Here is an 18,602-nt window from a genome sequence, read left to right on the forward strand (position 1 = left end):
TATGTTAGTATGGGTATTCGAACAAAGCTTCTGTCTTTGTCGCACAGTGATGACACCACGTCAGTCAGGGGGGGGGGGCTTTTCATTGTTGGTCTAGGATTCTAAGTCATCAGTATTCTAAGTCTTGACAGTCAAAAACAGACATACTCTTTTTTATTTTTTATTTGTTTTACTCGTGGTGTCTTAATGCCAAATCCTTCCTAAGTTCAGTACCTTACTGGGCAAGGTGAGTTCACATGACCTCTACTTTATTGTTCCCTTTTTGTTTTCCTCTCTCCTTTTGGCTTCTCTGACCAGGTGAAAGAGGCCATTTTGAACGATGAGAACTACTGTCCCCCGGAGACTGCCGTGCTGCTGGCATCCTACTCTGTCCAGGCCAAGTACACCGACTACAACAAAGACAGCCACAAGCCTGGCTACCTCACCAACGACAGACTGCTTCCACAGAGGTGAGTGGCCACTGGCCAGAAGCGAGAATATCCCGGAGTCATGCACCATCCACATACTAACAAGGAATCCTGGAATGTTCTGTGTTGTGTAGAGTCCTAGAGCAGCACAAGCTCACCAAGGAGCAGTGGGAGGACCGGATACAGACCTGGCATGAGGAGCACCGAGGCATGCTCAGGTCTGTGTGGATTTCCTTCTCTTTCTCTGTTTGTGTTAATGAGGGTTATTGGGAGAGGTGTTTTGTCTCGTAGAAGATGCATTTGTCTGAATGGTTCCCCACAACGAGACATTTCCATGTCAGAAACGTAACGATGATGTGCATTTCCCCCAGAGAGGACTCTATGATGGAGTACCTGAAGATAGCTCAGGACCTGGAGATGTACGGAGTCAACTACTTTGAGATCAAGAACAAGAAGGGGACAGAGCTGTGGCTGGGAGTGGACGCCCTGGGACTCAACATCTACGAACACGAAGACAAGTCAGTCTCACTACTACTACAGCTGTATCAATTATGGCTGGCCTATTGGGAATCTACTGTTAAACTACGTACTGTAATGATAAGCAGATGTTTAATCAGATTTCGCCTAGTTGTTCTACTTTACAAACTGTAGTTTGAGTGTTGGGGTGAATCAAAGATGTCCAAGAAGAAAAGAGAGAGAGAGAAGGATGGGTAAATGTTATTTTTTAGCAGTAGAGGAGAGAGGGGTGGGGGAAGAGTGTAAGTAGGGTCTGTTACTCTTCCTGTCTTCCTCTCATTTGTGGATGGGACACGACTGTGGCACGGCTTTGAAATGGTTTCCTGTCCTGCCACTCAGACCTATTCCCTTTCTTTCCCAACACTGACCTCAGATCAGCTGGTAGACAATAATGCAGTGCCAATCTCTTGAGTAGAGACTTGCATTGGCAGGACTGGAATCTGATCACAGATCAGTATAATATACAGCAATCGACATGGATTTGGACGTCTCTCGCCTATCATCGCCATCTGCTGGCAGCTTTTATTGCACAATATTTTACACCCCAAAATACAACTTAATTTTGAATATTGAAAACTGTCTGTGTGCATCAATTACCAAATATCAACATTTCCCCCCAGACTGACACCAAAGATCGGCTTCCCTTGGAGCGAGATCCGAAACATCTCCTTCAACGACAAGAAGTTTGTCATCAAACCCATCGACAAGAAAGCTCCAGTAAGTCTCCCTTTCTGATTTTTCCTTTAAGATCCCAAAACAACAAGATGTGAAGACACAGATCCCTTTTCCAGAACAATAATAAGTAGTAGTGAATTATACTCTAAAGAGTTGATCATATTCTCTGTTGTCAAACATAGTAATCTCATGGTCTATCTAGCCATCCTACCGGTTTTCCCCTGAACTCGGTCTCCTGTGTCCCTGTAGGACTTTGTGTTCTACGCTCCACGGTTGCGGATCAACAAGCGTGTCCTGGCTCTGTGTATGGGGAACCACGAGCTGTACATGAGGAGGAGGAAGCCTGACACCATCGAGGTGCAGCAGATGAAGGCCCAGGCCAGAGAGGAGAAACACCACAAACAGCAGGAGAGGTACACACAGAGACACACACTAACGCAGACACACACCTTCTGACAATACCCCCAGATCAGCACCACTAGAGGGCAGTATTAGACTGTCTGTATATAAATTGCTATCAAGGATATTTACTTTACTTTCATAGTCATAGCTATATGTTGACAGAAATGAAAGCCTATGTAGAGAGACATTCCATAGCAGGTATGCTGTATATTTGAACCTTTCTAGCAAACAACAATATCACCTTTTCAGAATATTTTATAAAGTCAATATGAATCATCCAGAATGTTGAAATTACATACAGACATTAACAAGACATCATGTACAACACATTGAAATGTTAGTTTGATACTCTGGATATTACAGTACACTTTAATAAGATACTTAAGATATCACTTAAGGTGACGATGATAAACACCGCTATATAGTGCTTCGTTGCAAGGGTTCATTTCCTAGCGGTTAGATGAGGTATCCCTTCATCAATTCCTGACAGAGCCCAGCTGGAGAACGAGAAGAAGAAACGAGAGCATGCAGAGAAAGAGAAGGAGAGAATAGAGCGAGAGAAGGACGAGCTGATGAAGAGACTGAGGCTGATCGAGAACCAGACGATGAGGGCCCAGGAAGGTACCAGTCTGCCTCTTCCCACAGCTCCCCTGATCTTCAACCCTCTAACTTTCCTCCTGTCTCTGTACTAGTTAGTGTACACGCTATAATACCAAATACATTCAACATTCATGCAATATCTGCACCTCTTATTTGCCATAGGGGAGTTATATATTTACTTTGTATTTAAAATCTTTATTGACCCAGGGCAATATCAGGTGCAAATGTTGCACTGTTGCAAATGCTAGGTAAACCTGCCTCTGTCGTCACCTGGAGTGTTTTCATGGTGTTGATATGATGTGGGCTCTAAATGGGGCTGTTGGTTGGTCAGTGTCAGTCAGGATGCCAATGGGACCTAACCCTAACCTTCTAGACTGGTCCTCACTGCACCACGGTACTAAACTAATTTCTTACTTCTTATAGAACTGTTCTCAGCACCAGGTAAACATTAAGTCCACTCAGAAACACTTATTTAAACCTCCCCCCCTCTCAACACTACCATCTGATCTTATAGACTTGGGCGGTGTGTTGAGAGAGAGACATCCACATTGTGTTCCAGTGGTATAGACTGACTTGGGCGGTGTGTTGAGAGAGAGACATCCACATTGTGTTCCAGTGGTATAGACTGACTTGAGCGGTGTGTTGAGAGAGAGGGAGACAGCCACATTGTGTTCCAGTGGTATAGACTGACTTGGGCGGTGTGTTGAGAGAGAGAGGGAGACAGCCACATTGTGTTCCAGTGGTATAGACTGACTTGGGCGGTGTGTTGAGAGAGAGGGAGACAGCCACATTGTGTTCCAGTGGTATAGACTGACTTGGGCGGTGTGTTGAGAGAGAGAGGGAGACAGCCACATTGTGTTCCAGTGGTATAGACTGACTTGGGCGGTGTGTTGAGAGAGAGGGAGACAGCCACATTGTGTTCCAGTGGTATAGACTGACTTGGGCGGTGTGTTGACAGAGAGACATCCACATTGTGTTCCAGTGGTATAGACTGAATTGGGCGGTGTGTTGACGGAGAGACATCCACATTGTGTTCCAGTGGTATAGACTGACTTGGGCGGTGTGTTGACAGAGAGATATCCACATTGTGTTCCAGTGGTATAGACTGACTTGGGCGGTGTGTTGACAGAGAGACATCCACATTGTGTTCCAGTGGTATAGACTGACTTGGGCGGTGTGTTGACAGAGCGACATCCACATTGTGTTCCAGTGGTATAGACTGACTTGGGCGGTGTGTTGACGGAGACATCCACATTGTGTTCCAGTGGTATAGACTGACTTGGGCGGTGTGTTGACAGAGAGACATCCACATTGTGTTCCAGTGGTATAGACTGACTTGGGCGGTGTGTTGACAGAGAGACATCCACATTGTGTTCCAGTGGTATAGACTGACTTGGGCGGTGTGTTGACAGAGAGACATCCACATTGTGTTCCAGTGGTATAGACTGACTTGGGCGGTGTGTTGACAGAGAGACATCCACATTGTGTTCCAGTGGTATAGACTGACTTGGGCGGTGTGTTGACAGAGAGACATCCACATTGTGTTCCAGTGGTATAGACTGACTTGGGCGGTGTGTTGACAGAGAGACATCCACATTGTGTTCCAGTGGTATAGACTGACTTGGGCGGTGTGTTGACAGAGAGACATCCACATTGTGTTCCAGTGGTATAGACTGACTTGGGCGGTGTGTTGACAGAGAGACATCCACATTGTGTTCCAGTGGTATAGACTGACTTGGGCGGTGTGTTTACAGAGAGACATCCACATTGTGTTCCAGTGGTATAGACTGACTTGGGCGGTGTGTTGACGGAGAGACATCCACACTGTGTTCCAGTGGTATAGACTGACTTGGGCGGTGTGTTGACGGAGAGACATCCACATTGTGTTCCAGTGGTATAGACTGACTTGGGCGGTGTGTTGACGGAGAGACATCCACATTGTGTTCCAGTGGTATAGACTGACTTGGGCGGTGTGTTGACGGAGAGACATCCACATTGTGTTCCAGTGGTATAGACTGACTTGGGCGGTGTGTTGACAGAGAGACATCCACATTGTGTTCCAGTGGTATAGACTGACTTGGGCGGTGTGTTGACAGAGAGACATCCACATTGTGTTCCAGTGGTATAGACTGACTTGGGCGGTGTGTTGACAGAGAGACATCCACATTGTGTTCCAGTGGTATAGACTGACTTGGGCGGTGTGTTGACAGAGAGACATCCACATTGTGTTCCAGTGGTATAGACTGACTTGGGCGGTGTGTTGACAGAGAGACATCCACATTGTGTTCCAGTGGTATAGACTGACTTGGGCGGTGTGTTTACAGAGAGACATCCACATTGTGTTCCAGTGGTATAGACTGACTTGGGCGGTGTGTTGACGGAGAGACATCCACACTGTGTTCCAGTGGTATAGACTGACTTGGGCGGTGTGTTGACGGAGAGACATCCACATTGTGTTCCAGTGGTATAGACTGACTTGGGCGGTGTGTTGACGGAGAGACATCCACATTGTGTTCCAGTGGTATAGACTGACTTGGGCGGTGTGTTGACGGAGAGACATCCACATTGTGTTCCAGTGGTATAGACTGACTTGGGCGGTGTGTTGAGAGAGAGACATCCACATTGTGTTCCAGTGGTATAGACTGACTTGGGCGGTGTGTTGAGAGAGAGACATCCACATTGTGTTCCAGTGGTATAGACTGACTTGGGCGGTGTGTTGACGGAGAGACATCCACATTGTGTTCCTGTGGTATAGACTGACTTGGGCGGTGTGTTGAGAGAGAGACATCCGCATTGTGTTCCAGTGGTATAGACTGACTTGGGCGGTGTGTTGACAGAGAGACATCCACATTGTGTTCCAGTGGTATAGACTGACTTGGGCGGTGTGTTGACGGAGACATCCACATTGTGTTCCAGTGGTATAGACTGACTTGGGCGGTGTGTTGACAGAGAGACATCCACATTGTGTTCCAGTGGTATAGACTGACTTGGGCGGTGTGTTGACAGAGAGACATCCACATTGTGTTCCAGTGGTATAGACTGACTTGGGCGGTGTGTTGACAGAGAGACATCCACATTGTGTTCCAGTGGTATAGACTGACTTGGGCGGTGTGTTGACAGAGAGACATCCACATTGTGTTCCAGTGGTATAGACTGACTTGGGCGGTGTGTTGACAGAGACATCCACATTGTGTTCCAGTGGTATAGACTGACTTGGGCGGTGTGTTGACGGAGAGACATCCACATTGTGTTCCAGTGGTATAGACTGACTTGGGCGGTGTGTTGACAGAGAGACATCCACATTGTGTTCCAGTGGTATAGACTGACTTGGGCGGTGTGTTGACAGAGAGACATCCACATTGTGTTCCAGTGGTATAGACTGACTTGGGCGGTGTGTTGACAGAGAGACATCCACATTGTGTTCCAGTGGTATAGACTGACTTGGGCGGTGTGTTGACAGAGAGACATCCACATTGTGTTCCAGTGGTATAGACTGACTTGGGCGGTGTGTTGACAGAGAGACATCCACATTGTGTTCCAGTGGTATAGACTGACTTGGGCGGTGTGTTGACAGAGAGACATCCACATTGTGTTCCAGTGGTATAGACTGACTTGGGCGGTGTGTTGACAGAGAGACATCCACATTGTGTTCCAGTGGTATAGACTGACTTGGGCGGTGTGTTGACAGAGAGACATCCACATTGTGTTCCAGTGGTATAGACTGACTTGGGCGGTGTGTTGACAGAGAGACATCCACATTGTGTTCCAGTGGTATAGACTGACTTGGGCGGTGTGTTGACAGAGAGACATCCACATTGTGTTCCAGTGGTATAGACTGACTTGGGCGGTGTGTTGACAGAGACATCCACATTGTGTTCCAGTGGTATAGACTGACTTGGGCGGTGTGTTGACAGAGAGACATCCACATTGTGTTCCAGTGGTATAGACTGACTTGGGCGGTGTGTTGACAGAGAGACATCCACATTGTGTTCCAGTGGTATAGACTGACTTGGGCGGTGTGTTGACAGAGAGACATCCACATTGTGTTCCAGTGGTATAGACTGACTTGGGCGGTGTGTTGACAGAGACATCCATGTTGTTTTCTTTTTGTTCCATACTGTTTTTACTGTTGTGTGCGGGTCCTCTCTCACTTTTTATAGGCATTTCCTGCCTGTTATATAATTTTTCCTTTGTCGTTTTGTTCTTACAGTCAATCACATTATTTGTGAGATCATGGCTGACCAAGCATCCCATTGGTCACATTGTAAAAATTGTGGGTGCTGCTGGACATGGTTTGAGGAAGAACAGCGAAAAGGGTTGTTTTTTGAGACGGGCTAACGGACTTTGTGTATTTTGTTCATGGTCACAGAGTTGGAGGAGCAGACACGCAGGGCCCTGGAGCTGGAGCAGGAGAGGAAGAGAGCCAGGGAGGAGGCGGAGAGGCTGGAGAGGGAGAGACAGGCAGCGGAGGAGGCCAAGGCAGAGCTGGCCAGGCAGGCCGCTGACCAGATGAAGAACCAGGAACAGCTGGCCGCTGAGCTGGGCGAGTTCACCGCCAAAATAGCCCTGCTGGAGGAAGCCAAGAGGAAAAAGGAAGAGGAGGCCACTGAATGGCAGCAGAAGGTAACCACCTCCCTACATTCTACACTGTGTCCTGGTTACAATATAGACTACACTGTATAGAATCAGTCAGTTGTAGGTTGTACTGAAATGTTCTATAACGTTGCACCTTCCTGAATAAGTCCCATAACTCACCTTCTCCCCAGGCCATCTCAGCCCAGGACGACCTGGAGAAGACCAAGGAGGAGCTGAAGACTGTGATGACGATCCCGTCGACACCAGCGGGCGGCTCCACGGAGAGCGAGCACGAGGAGCAGGACGAGAACCACGCTGAGGACGCCGCCGAGCTCTCCCTGGAGGGCGTGAGCGCCCTGGACCTGCGCAGTGAGGAGGAGCGCGTCACCGAGGCCCAGAAGAACGAGCGTCTCAAGAAGCAGCTGCAGGTCAGTCCCCTCTGACCTTTAACCCCAAGACCTGATGACCTCCCCTTAAAGGGCTTTCTTTAGTTGCTGGGTGGCGTTAACTGTCATTGAGAGGTTTCAATCAATCAACCCTCTCTCTACCCCCCCTTTCTCCATCTCTCTCTACCCCCCATTTCTCCATCTCTCTCTACCCCCCATTTCTCCATCTCTCTCTACCCCCCATTTCTCCATCTCTCTCTACCCCCCCCTTTCTCCATCTCTCTCTACCCCCCCTTTCTCCATCTCTCTCTACCCCCCCTTTCTCCATCTCTCTCTACCCCCCATTTCTCCATCTCTCTCTACCCCCCATTTCTCCATCTCTCTCTACCCCCCTTTCTCCATCTCTCTCTACCCCCCCTTTCTCCATCTCTCTCTACCCCCCCTTTCTCCATCTCTCTCTACCCCCCCTTTCTCCATCTCTCTCTACCCCTCCCTTTCTCCATCTCTCTCTACCCCTCCCTTTCTCCATCTCTCTCTACCCCTCCCTTTCTCCATCTCTCTCTACCCCTCCCTTTCTCCATCTCTCTCTACCCCTCCCTTTCTCCATCTCTCTCTCTACCCCTCCCTTTCTCCATCTCTCTCTCTACCCCTCCCTTTCTCCATCTCTCTCTCTACCCCTCCCTTTCTCCATCTCTCTCTCTACCCCTCCCTTTCTCCATCTCTCTCTCTACCCCTCCCTTTCTCCATCTCTCTCTCTACCCCTCCCTTTCTCCATCTCTCTCTCTACCCCTCCCTTTCTCCATCTCTCTCTCTACCCCTCCCTTTCTCCATCTCTCTCTCTACCCCTCCCTTTCTCCATCTCTCTCTCTACCCCTCCCTTTCTCCATCTCTCTCTCTACCCCTCCCTTTCTCCATCTCTCTCTCTACCCCTCCCTTTCTCCATCTCTCTCTCTACCCCTCCCTTTCTCCATCTCTCTCTCTACCCCTCCCTTTCTCCATCTCTCTCTCTACCCTCTCCCTTTCTCTCCTCCACCAGGTGTTGAGCTCGGAGCTGGCTGAAGCCATAGACGATACCATGAAGACCCAGAATGACATGCTTCACGCGGAGAACGTGAAGGCCGGGAGAGACAAGTACAAGACCCTACGTCAGATCCGCCTGGGCAACACCAAGCAGCGCATCGACGAGTTTGAGTCCATGTGATCTGTTCTGGGTTCCCCCATCCGTTCGTTGGCGACTCGCTTTTCGCCAAAACAACAGGCGCTGTCCCTCCTACACTCCCCCCTTTTCCCCGTACCCATACCCGCAAAGGTTCCAGAGGGCACGGCCGCCACCGCCTCAAACTTTGCCAAAGCTCTGCCCGCATCTCCATCAGGAATCGGGCGCAAGCAACGCTTTGCACCGTTCCGAAAGTGGTATTCTCCTTGTATTGCAAAGAATGCGTCTGTGCTTTGCTTTCAAATATCTAATGTGGAGACACAAGAAAAACCAAAATGGGAAAGATTGGATTTTTAAGCGAACAGGGCCATGGGAAGCTTTGTTGTTCTTGCCAGAAAGCTAGTATGCAATGCTTTAGTATTACTGACTCGGTTGTCTTCAACTGAACGTATTGATGCTGTCTGGTACTTTCAAAACCTTTTTGCTTTTGTTCTGATCTATGGTTCTGACACGTTTTATTGAAGCCCTGTTTGTTAAGTTCTCTGTTCTCATTGTTAACTTTGAAGGTAGATTGGTCCGAGGCTGGTAGAGGCTTGTGTTAGGGGCTCGATCCATTCAGTTATGTTGTGAACAATTTTCAAAACATTTCATTGTTTTAAAAGAAATGAGCCTATGGGTAACGGGGTTGACGTGTTATGCTCGACCCACTGTCTTCTACCACAAAATGGCCAAAAAGAGTGGAACAAGCTCTCCTGCTTTTACACTATGATTTGACGATTAGATATTCAATGTTTTCTATTGTAGAAAAATACATTTAGAAAGGAATATTTTCACCATATTAAAGTGAGAGTTCAGTTGTCGTAACAGGGTTGACCTTAATGAGAGACCAGGTTTTTTTTGTAACCTTAAAATGAATCACTAATCGCATGAAATAAAGTCTTCAGAAATGACTTTGTCAAAGCAACAAAATAACTATTGCTTAACAATGATGGTGAAAACCTGGAGAAACTGATGTTAACTGGGTTAAAGTCTCCCGGGAAGTCGGAGGCGAGTGACGAATTTTGCCACTAAGTCTTTATTCATATAAAAATCAGATTTATTGAATTTACCATGTGGTTTATATTAAAGGGCACTTCATTTGAAAAGAACAGGCTTTTAAAATGTCTATATTGATTCACCATTTCTACTTAAAATATCAAAGGGATGCAAAAGGAAGTCATTTTGTGGAACGACCCTACTATCTAGACTCTGAGCATCAGTGCAAAGCCACTACACCAGTCTTGAGGAGAGGTGTGAGGCTTGATGTCATACTGTTGTAGTGAAACACATTTGGTCTGAGATGAGCTGATAGTATGATGGAGATAAGCTAAATGGTTAGGTGCGTCTGCGACAGACATGTAGGAAGAGAGAGCGAAAGCTGTTAGTTTAGCTCCTGTGAGCTGACTCCTAATGTTTCATGTCCAGTCACCATAGATGGTTTCCTCTGCCTACCAGCTCACAAAGGCCTGGAAAAGACAGAGATGCTTAAGTGTTGTGAGAGTGCCAGTATTGTCTGTCTGCATAGTAGTAACTTTTGAACAGGTATACCATGGTCTTTCTGGCTGGAGAGCCCATGAAAACGTCAGTCCTCATCGGAGAACAGAGCTCTACCTCAATACTGTAACCATGGTGACTGACCAAACAAACACTCGGTCTCAAATCCCCTCCCACAGATTGAGTTTTGACTGTGGCTTGACTAGTTCAGACTAGGAGGCGATGTAGCTTTATTGGTTAACATTTCAACTGAAATGAGTGCTATTTTTATGCCAGATGTACTTTCAAGCGATGACGCATTGAAGTGTCACTAGTGGAGACAATTGATTAAAAAATGATATTAAGTTTGGAGCTAGTTTTACATGGTGGTCTCTGAGATATCTACCTTGTGTTACTACCTTCTGTTACTGAAGTTTCTCTGAACTGTAACTACACCTAAATTATACAGAAGATCAAAGGTCACGCAAGCCAATCCAACACCGAGGACACGGCTGTGAGTCTGTAGTGGACTGTTCTGATACTGTGCAGTAGTAAGGTTGAGGACTGCAGTGACCCAGGCTGTGTAGACAGGGTGTCTGTCCTGTGGAGCTGGTTTGACTGGTTATTGTTAAGTGCTGTTTGGACTCGGGACCTGCATCTGCCGACAGCCAACTGGGGCCAGAATAGGACCGTCATGTTTCTCCTCTGCTGCTGGACAGATCTGCTCACCATTTTCTCTGCCACAGCTGTCAGCAGGATGGATGGAAACTCAATGGCAGAGTGCCACCATTTTAGGACTGTGAAGAGACAGACCAGTGCAGATGTTAGAGGTGAATGTGCCCCCCTATTTATACGCTCTCATTAGAGGGACCCAGCCTCTTGGGGGCAAACCCCCCCCCCCCCCCCATATCTCAATCTTATAATTCTGCAGATTTAAATGTTATGTTCAGTGGGAATAGAGAACAGGCCAATAAAAACATTTTCAGACTTTGATCTTTTCTCACACAACCTTTTTACTCACTCCAAATCAAATTAACTCCAGCTTTGTGGATAAATGTTACTGGTGCGTTTTGAATGAACCCGAGTGTTCAGTTTTTTTTATTTGCAATTGGATGGAATGTATTATGCTACACTAGACAGCTGGTTTAAGTTGAGATCTTAAAGCCAGAGTTTTAATAAAATAAAGCACTTGTTTGGATCCGGAGGACACTGAAGGGGCTTGACCCAAACCTGCCTTTTCGTTAACCCAGTGAGTGTCCAAATATAGGGGTTGTATTTGCCATAGCAGGTGAAAAAACTGTGCTTCCAACTTATTTTTGTAATGTGTTCCAAGATCAAACTATCTACCAGCATGCATCAGTAGCTCACTAGAGGTGAAAATAAATCCTCTACATGCCAGCATCCCCCATATTTAGGGCAGGGTGCATTGAGTTGGGCTTTTCCCATTGGCTGAGCCTGTTAGCCCGCTTGTGTCGCCTCCAATGAGAGCCAGTGTCAGTGATGCCTGTGTTGGAACCAGCTGTCACGTATGCGGTTCAGTTTTTCCTTATGTTCATACTAGTGTTTCTGTAAGATAAAGGCCCGGATGGAGCTTAGTCCATTGGTTTCACAATAAAAGTTTAAAATGAAGTTGCCTTTATCTTTTTTATATTGTATATATGTAACATATAGTATTGGTTTAAATGATTGGTACCTCTGACACCAGTAAAAGTTATGTTGATAAGTGATTTTGAATGTCAGTGATTCTTTAGACATGAACCTCGAACAAAACTGTTCATTCATGGTTTAATTAATGCAGTGCAGACGCCATCTTGATGTTTAGTTATAACAAGAACATACAATGAGCAGTTCATCTTTTGATCGGAAAATGTTTATTTTCTCACTGTCCACTAACATCTGATCACATCAGGAAATGTAAAGCCAAATTAACAGCACTAATTGCCATTGACTTGTTGCACATCAAATGTTTGGCTCGTTGGTGTTTTTCTTTATTTGAACTTGTTCAAACAGCTTGGCATCGAGGGCAGAATGAAACCAGAGACATTGCATCTTTCCCATTATGGCGTCAGATCACGGGCAGCGTCATTGTGGCCGTCTCCATTTTGAAGTAGTCAATTTTCTTCTAGGGTGCACACTGCCACCTAGAGTGTGTTTTGAAATGGCATAAAGCCATGGTTGGTGATATGTTTCCTCACAAGTATAATTCATTGGTTGACCCCTCCTGACGACCTGGATGGAATTATGTGATCCTTCCTAAACCCATAGGAAGTCCCACCCAGCTGACTTCTTCAAACTCGTGAAAGACCTCAAAGGCGCTGCCCATGCTAAAACATGCTTTTGGGCACTAGAGTCTATCTCTGGATGAAACCCTGTCAGTCCGTGGGCAGAGTATGCAGGTGAGTCAAATAAAAGGCCTTGTGGGTGGTTAAAGGGAGTCACACACAGGGTTGCCAGTTCAAATCCCGATGATACTTTTCTTTTCCAACATAATAATAGTCTAAATGAACAGCTTTAAATATGTGAAAAAACAAGCGTGGTGCCCTCCCCCCTGTTGGTGTAGTGGACTAGGCACTGGGACCAGAAGGTCACAGGTTCTAATCTTGATGATGCCGGGGGATTGAAGCCTGTTTTTTTTAACCCAACCCTAAACTTAACAAATCACATTTTTCTGCCCTCAGAATTAGATCAAAGGAAAACTCCAATCTGTAATATAGTAAATGTTATTCCAAGTACATGAAATTCTGTCGAAATGAGAGTTAAGACTGCATTTCCAACAAAACAAGGACAACCAATTGTTAATGAAGAATACAAAGCCAATACTATATTTGATAGGCACGAAGTTGTCAAGCAAATATACAACAGAACTGATAAATCAAGCACAAAGAAAATATGATACAAGAACACTTGAAGAAAACATGGCTGACGCTTTATTTTAAGGGTCCGTAATAAACTAAGTTAATTATATGGCATTTACAAACAGTACATACCATTTATTAATCATAGTTCATACACAAATGTATATATATCCTGTGCTGTCAGTTTATTTTACCAGGTACTGCTGAAATGTCTATCAATGTCAAACCCATCTTTTTGGGAGAAATTACACTGGTCACTCAAAACATTATAAAGTATAAATAGCACTCACTTTAGATTAGGGGCTGCAAAAAGACAACTAATGTTTAGTAAATTGGTTATAAATGTGGGGAAAATGATTATTAAATGGTGAACACACTTTATAAATGACTTCAATGGTTTATTACGGTCGATTAAAATAAAGTGTCACCAAAACATGCATAACAGTTTGCTGAACATGGTTCAGAGTATTTGATGTGTCATTAGCACAATGCCGTGTAAAGGCATTACTTTTTGCCCACGTCCGGGCCCTCACTGACACACGGTGCCAGAGAGGTTTTTCATTACAAAACAAAATTAATATTTTTTTACCGACCCACGCATATTTCATTTCACCTAGCTGGCCACTTGGGTTCAACCCAGCCTAGGCTATTCTCCATCCCAAAAAGTCAGAATACCTCACCTTTTTTCATGTATCTAATTTGATTAATATTTCTAAACAAACCATGTCTAAAAATAATCAAATGTTGCCTGGAATATCTCATACAGTATTATAGTTTAAAATGCACCAGCTATATATAAACAGCTTTTCATGAATCGATTACACACCTACGGATATATATACAGGTATATAATCCTAAATGAACGATACAATTTGTATCAACAAAGAAAGGCTTTCTGTCTACCAGGGATTGTGCCGGTAACTGTAACAGATTGTCAACATCAAGCCAAGTGCTCTGAGCCCTTTGGATAGGTATTCAGGAAAAACAGCCAAAGGGAATTGACTTGGGATTTGAGCTCGAGTCTACCGTGTCTGTAGCAGCTGCAGGCTTGGAGCCAAAACGAGGGGTCAGAGACATCCCTTACTAAAACAAGACAAGGTCGACGAACGTGCCCGTCTCTACAACTACTGCAAGACATTCTCTCAACTCAGAAGACTAACTCAGCCACCTACTATCACAACAACAGGCACAAACAGAACACACAGCACTGAAAAACAGAGAAACAAATCAATTAGACCGATTGAACACAGAAGATATACACATCCCCAACAACCAAGATTCTGTTGATAAATGGTGGTCAATTTGGGGGTGAATGTTTCCAAATGGAGTAGAAAATATAGAATAGAAGTAAGATTAGGCATATAATCAGATCCCTCGGATTCCAGTTATTTCTAAAATGTTTCAAACAGCGGAGGAAAAAGTGACTTGGAAATCAACGCATATCCTCACTTGCACATGATTAACACTAAGTTATCCACAAACAAATGTACAGTCAAACCCTTATATTGTCAAAACTACAACTAACTGTTGTTATGAATAGGGAGAGAGTAGTAGGCTAGCTGGACTTAGTAGCCGGACTGGGACTTCTCAGCCAAGATGGCGGCAGCTAGCTGCTGGGCGTCCGTCACATGGGGGTTCCTCCCCATAACCCGGCCCACCAGCTCAGAGGGGAAGATGTTACACAGGTTGAGGTAGACCTTCCCCCGCACCTCCCCGTACCGGCTCAGGGCGGGGGGCTCCTGGTGCATGTGGTGGGGGGGCATGGACGGGTGGGATGGCTGAGGGGCATGGGATGGGTGAGGGGGCTGAGAGGGGTGAGGGGGGTAGGGTTGGTGGTAAGAGTGTGTGGTCTGTCCCCATGGAGATGTGTGTCCCCAGCCTACATCGTGGGTCTCCGGTAGACTCTGGTAAGTCTCATAGCGGGACTGAGGGGGTTGGCTGCAGTAGGGATCCCAGGAGAAGGCTTTCCTGGGGGGCAGCAGGGAGCGTTCGTACAGCCGGGAGTCTGACAGCGTCTCCAGCCCCGTGTTGGCCAGGCAGCGGCCCAGAGGGGAGCCAGCAGGGTAGGGGCCGGACTGGGACACAGAGGGGTAGTCTCCAGGGCAGCTGGAGCGGGCGCCTACGGCCTGGTGCTGGAGGGGAGGCGGGAGGGGGTACAGAGGGCGCTTCAGGTGGGGGTCAGGGGGCTCGTCGTGAGGGAAGCTGTGGCCCCGTGCCAGGCTCTGGTGATAGCCATAGAGGACAGAGGTGTGGGTGTGGGAGGAGGGGTGGGGGTGGTGTGGCTCGAGCAGGGGGGCAGAGTGTTGAGAGTACAGGCGGTTGTGTTGATGGTGCTGATGATGCTGATGGTGGATGTATTTGTCCAGCAGAGGGCCGGGGCAGCACAGACAGGAGGCTCTCTCTCCGTACGAGTCACATCCGCTGCTGCCACAGTCTGACGAGCCCAGCAGACGCAGGTCCGTGTCCAGCGGGAAGCGGGACTCCGGACTCCTCCGTGCTGCCAGGCCAGAGTGGGCCGGCGTCACTGAGTAGTAGCTCAGATCTGGAGGGTCACAGCTGGAGGAGTAGGGGTCAGGGTGGGGGTGCGGCAGGGTCATGTAGGGTGTGTCCCTGCCCAGGCTCGGTGGCTGTTCCTGGGGGTCGCTGAGGGCAGAGGGGGGTCCTCCAGGGGCAGGGGACAGAGTAACACTCCCACTACAACAACTACTCCCACTACTACTACTGAGGCTGTTGCATTTCTCAGCGTGTCTCAGCTTGCCCTCTGCCTCGCCGTAGGACAGCGCCCGGATGCTGGGGTCACACTGCCTTTTGGGGGCAGAACCTCTTTTGGTACCCATCGCTACATTGTTGGGCACGCTGTGGCTCTTCACCAGCCCGGCCTCGCCAGCCTGGCCCTTGGCGCTAGTAGAGGTGGCAGAGGTCTTGGCGCTGGCACGCAGCTCGTCTGCCACCGAGCGCTGGCACTGGGCACTCCTCTCCGGGTGGTAGTACTTACACTTGTGGCCGTAAGTGCACTTCTTGCCTAAAGAAAGGGGGAGAAAGGATAGGGAACTGGTTAGCACACAGGCTAGTGATGATTTTTTATTTAATTTTACCTTTATTTAACTAGGCAAGTCAGTTAAGAACAAATTCTTATTTTCAATGACGGCCTAGGAACAGTGGGTTAACTGCCTTGTTCAGGGGCAGAACGACAGATTTGTACCTTGTCAGCTCGGGTATTCGAACTTGCAACCTTTCGGTTACTAGTCCAACACTCTAACCACTAGGCTAACCTGCCGCCATGATGCGGCAGTGGTTCACTTAGAAAGTAGCAACCCAATGCATCTTCAGCACCAGTTGCTGGAAGTCATCCAGCTGATGAAGAAATGATTCATTCACATTATAACACTGGGAGAAGTCTTCGTCATAAACATGGTCAAGTGATAAACATATTAAAGAGTTAATAATAATGGCGGGGCCCACCGTAAGGACAGGGCTGCTTCTTGTGCTCTGGCATGATGGGACGTTTCCTCAGGAAGTTCTCCAGACTGGGACCATGACGACCTAGAGGGTCATCAGGAGGCATGAACCTGGGAGGGAGGGGAGAGTGAGAGAGAGGGAGGAGCGAGAGCGAGGGAGGAGAGGAGAGCGAGGGAGGAGAGAGAGCGAGGGAGGAGAGAGAGAGCGAGGGAGGAGAGAGAGCGAGGGAGGGGAGGAGAGAGAGCAAGGGAGGGTAGGAGAGAGAGCGAGGGAGGGGAGGAGAGAGAGCGAGGGAGGGGAGGAGAGAAAGCGAGGGAGGGAGGAGAGAAAGCGAGGGAGGAGTGAGAGCGAGGGAGGAGAGAGGGAGGGGAGGAGAGAGAGCGAGGGAGGGGAGGAGAGAGAGCGAGGGAGGGGAGGAGAGAGAGCGAGGAGAGAGAGCGAGGGAGGGGAGAGCGAGGGAGGGGAGGAGAGAGAACGAGGGAGGGGAGGAGCGAGGGAGGGAGGGAGAAAGGAGTGGAGAGAGAGTATTACCATATTAACATACTTAATCCTATACAGCCAAGTATTAACATAATGAACATCATACCACTTCTAGGCTAAAGAAGATGGACACTAAGCCGGAGCCGTATCACTCCTTCCTTACTTGTCATTGACAAACGAGTACATGAGCAGCCGCTCGTCAATTAACTTCTTCCACTCTGGCTTCTCACTGGCCAGGTCGCGGTAGTTGTCGTTGGAGACGATGATGCCGTCGGACTCGTAGGCCAGCTTGACGATGAAACGGTCGTCATAGCAGACCACCCGGCGACCCTGGACCCGACGAGACGGAGTGAACACCAAGATCTTGTCCTTCTCCAGACGACGTAAGATATCCTGGTCTAGAGAGATGGAGAGAATTGGAGAACCGTGTAATCCAGTAAGCACTGAGGCCCATCTGACATATGTATGTGAACTCTCAGGTGTGTTTGTGTTTACCTGTGATGAGGGCGTCAGGGCGGGACTGCTCTTTCTTCCAGGATGGCACAAACACAGTGATGTCACGGTGACCTCGCTCCAGGAACCAATCAACAGCCAGCTGGATGCCGTAGCAGGAGAACACCTCTTTATTGCCGTGGCTACCAGAGATGGAGACAGACGTTAACTACCTTACAGGCTCTAACATCATATCAACAATATGTAGGTGACTTTGACAACAGTTACACAACTACCTTTACAACGGGCTACAATGGAGGAAATAGCCATTGTGCGTTTTCTGTAATCAAGATGACCGTCTATGGTTCATAGACCCTCACCTCATTGCCACGTTGCTACCGTCCAGGACGACGGGCCGCAGGTTGTCCTTATCAGACAGACCTCCTCCTGGGGGACAAGGGGAGTCTGTCCTCCCCTGCTGCGCCTCCACATACCCACAGGAAGAAGAGGAGGAAGAGGAGGAGCAGGTGGAGGGGGCGGTCTGTGAAGCCGTGGACCCAGTCAGCTGTTGGTTTGTCTCGACCTTACGGCCCAGTTTGACCAGCTCTCCCAGTATGTCGTTGATGAGTGTGTACGGCCCCAGCTTGGCCAGCACCAGCCGCACCAGCTCCTCGGTGTAGCCCAGCTTCAGAGCAAACTCCAGCTTGGACTGGTACTCCCTCAGGGCTTCCCCGGATGAAGGCTCCCCCGACGGAGGGTCAGGAGGCCCCTCGGACCCCAGGTCCACACAGGGAGTCCTGCACAGAGGTTGGTGGGTGTTGGGAACAGGCACTCCATCTAGCTCAGATACGGACCCTCTTCCAGCCGGGTTAGAACCGGTGCTGTTTCGGGCTGGCTCCGGGTCACTGTCGAACCCAGCGCTCTCCTCCCCCACCACCTCCCCCTCCTTCCCCCCAGGCGTGGACAAGCTGCAACTGCCACTGCCCTTGCAGGCCTCTTCCTCCTCCTCGCCCCGCTCCATACTGGGCCCTGTATCGGCGCCAGCCTGCCTGCTGACGGAGCCTTCGATGTGGAGGTACTCTAAATCCAGCCCCAGGTCAAGGATGCGGCCTGCTCCATCCTCCTCCGGATGGTCCTTCAGGCCCAT

The 18,602-nt window shown here is 48.1% G+C and overlaps 2 protein-coding genes across 2 annotated transcripts in view; one reads left to right on the forward strand and one right to left on the reverse strand.

Annotated features, from left to right (window-relative positions):
* LOC120033099 (radixin-like) overlaps window positions 1–11,858 on the forward strand; it is a 33,910-nt gene extending 22,052 nt beyond the window's left edge. The window contains exons 7-15 of the mRNA XM_038979354.1: window positions 298–449; window positions 542–625; window positions 779–925; window positions 1,544–1,640; window positions 1,848–2,011; window positions 2,491–2,621; window positions 6,970–7,223; window positions 7,367–7,603; window positions 8,598–11,858. Of these exons, the coding sequence (XP_038835282.1) occupies window positions 298–449; window positions 542–625; window positions 779–925; window positions 1,544–1,640; window positions 1,848–2,011; window positions 2,491–2,621; window positions 6,970–7,223; window positions 7,367–7,603; window positions 8,598–8,762 (1,431 nt within the window). The 3' untranslated portion in view covers window positions 8,763–11,858. The remainder of the gene's footprint in view (window positions 1–297; window positions 450–541; window positions 626–778; window positions 926–1,543; window positions 1,641–1,847; window positions 2,012–2,490; window positions 2,622–6,969; window positions 7,224–7,366; window positions 7,604–8,597) is intronic.
* A 1,300-nt stretch (window positions 11,859–13,158) lies between these two features.
* Window positions 13,159–18,602, reverse strand: LOC120033230 (probable ribonuclease ZC3H12C). The gene is made up of 5 exons (XM_038979510.1): window positions 17,836–18,602; window positions 17,519–17,658; window positions 17,187–17,421; window positions 16,547–16,653; window positions 13,159–16,106 (listed from the first exon to the last, which is right to left on the reverse strand). Exons 1-5 carry the CDS (start codon window positions 18,600–18,602, stop codon window positions 14,650–14,652), a joined length of 2,706 nt encoding a protein of 901 aa, XP_038835438.1. The 3' UTR covers window positions 13,159–14,649.

The sequence above is a fragment of the Salvelinus namaycush genome, chromosome 40 (genome assembly GCF_016432855.1).
Source record: "Salvelinus namaycush isolate Seneca chromosome 40, SaNama_1.0, whole genome shotgun sequence".
NCBI classification, from domain to species: Eukaryota; Metazoa; Chordata; class Actinopteri; order Salmoniformes; family Salmonidae; genus Salvelinus; species Salvelinus namaycush.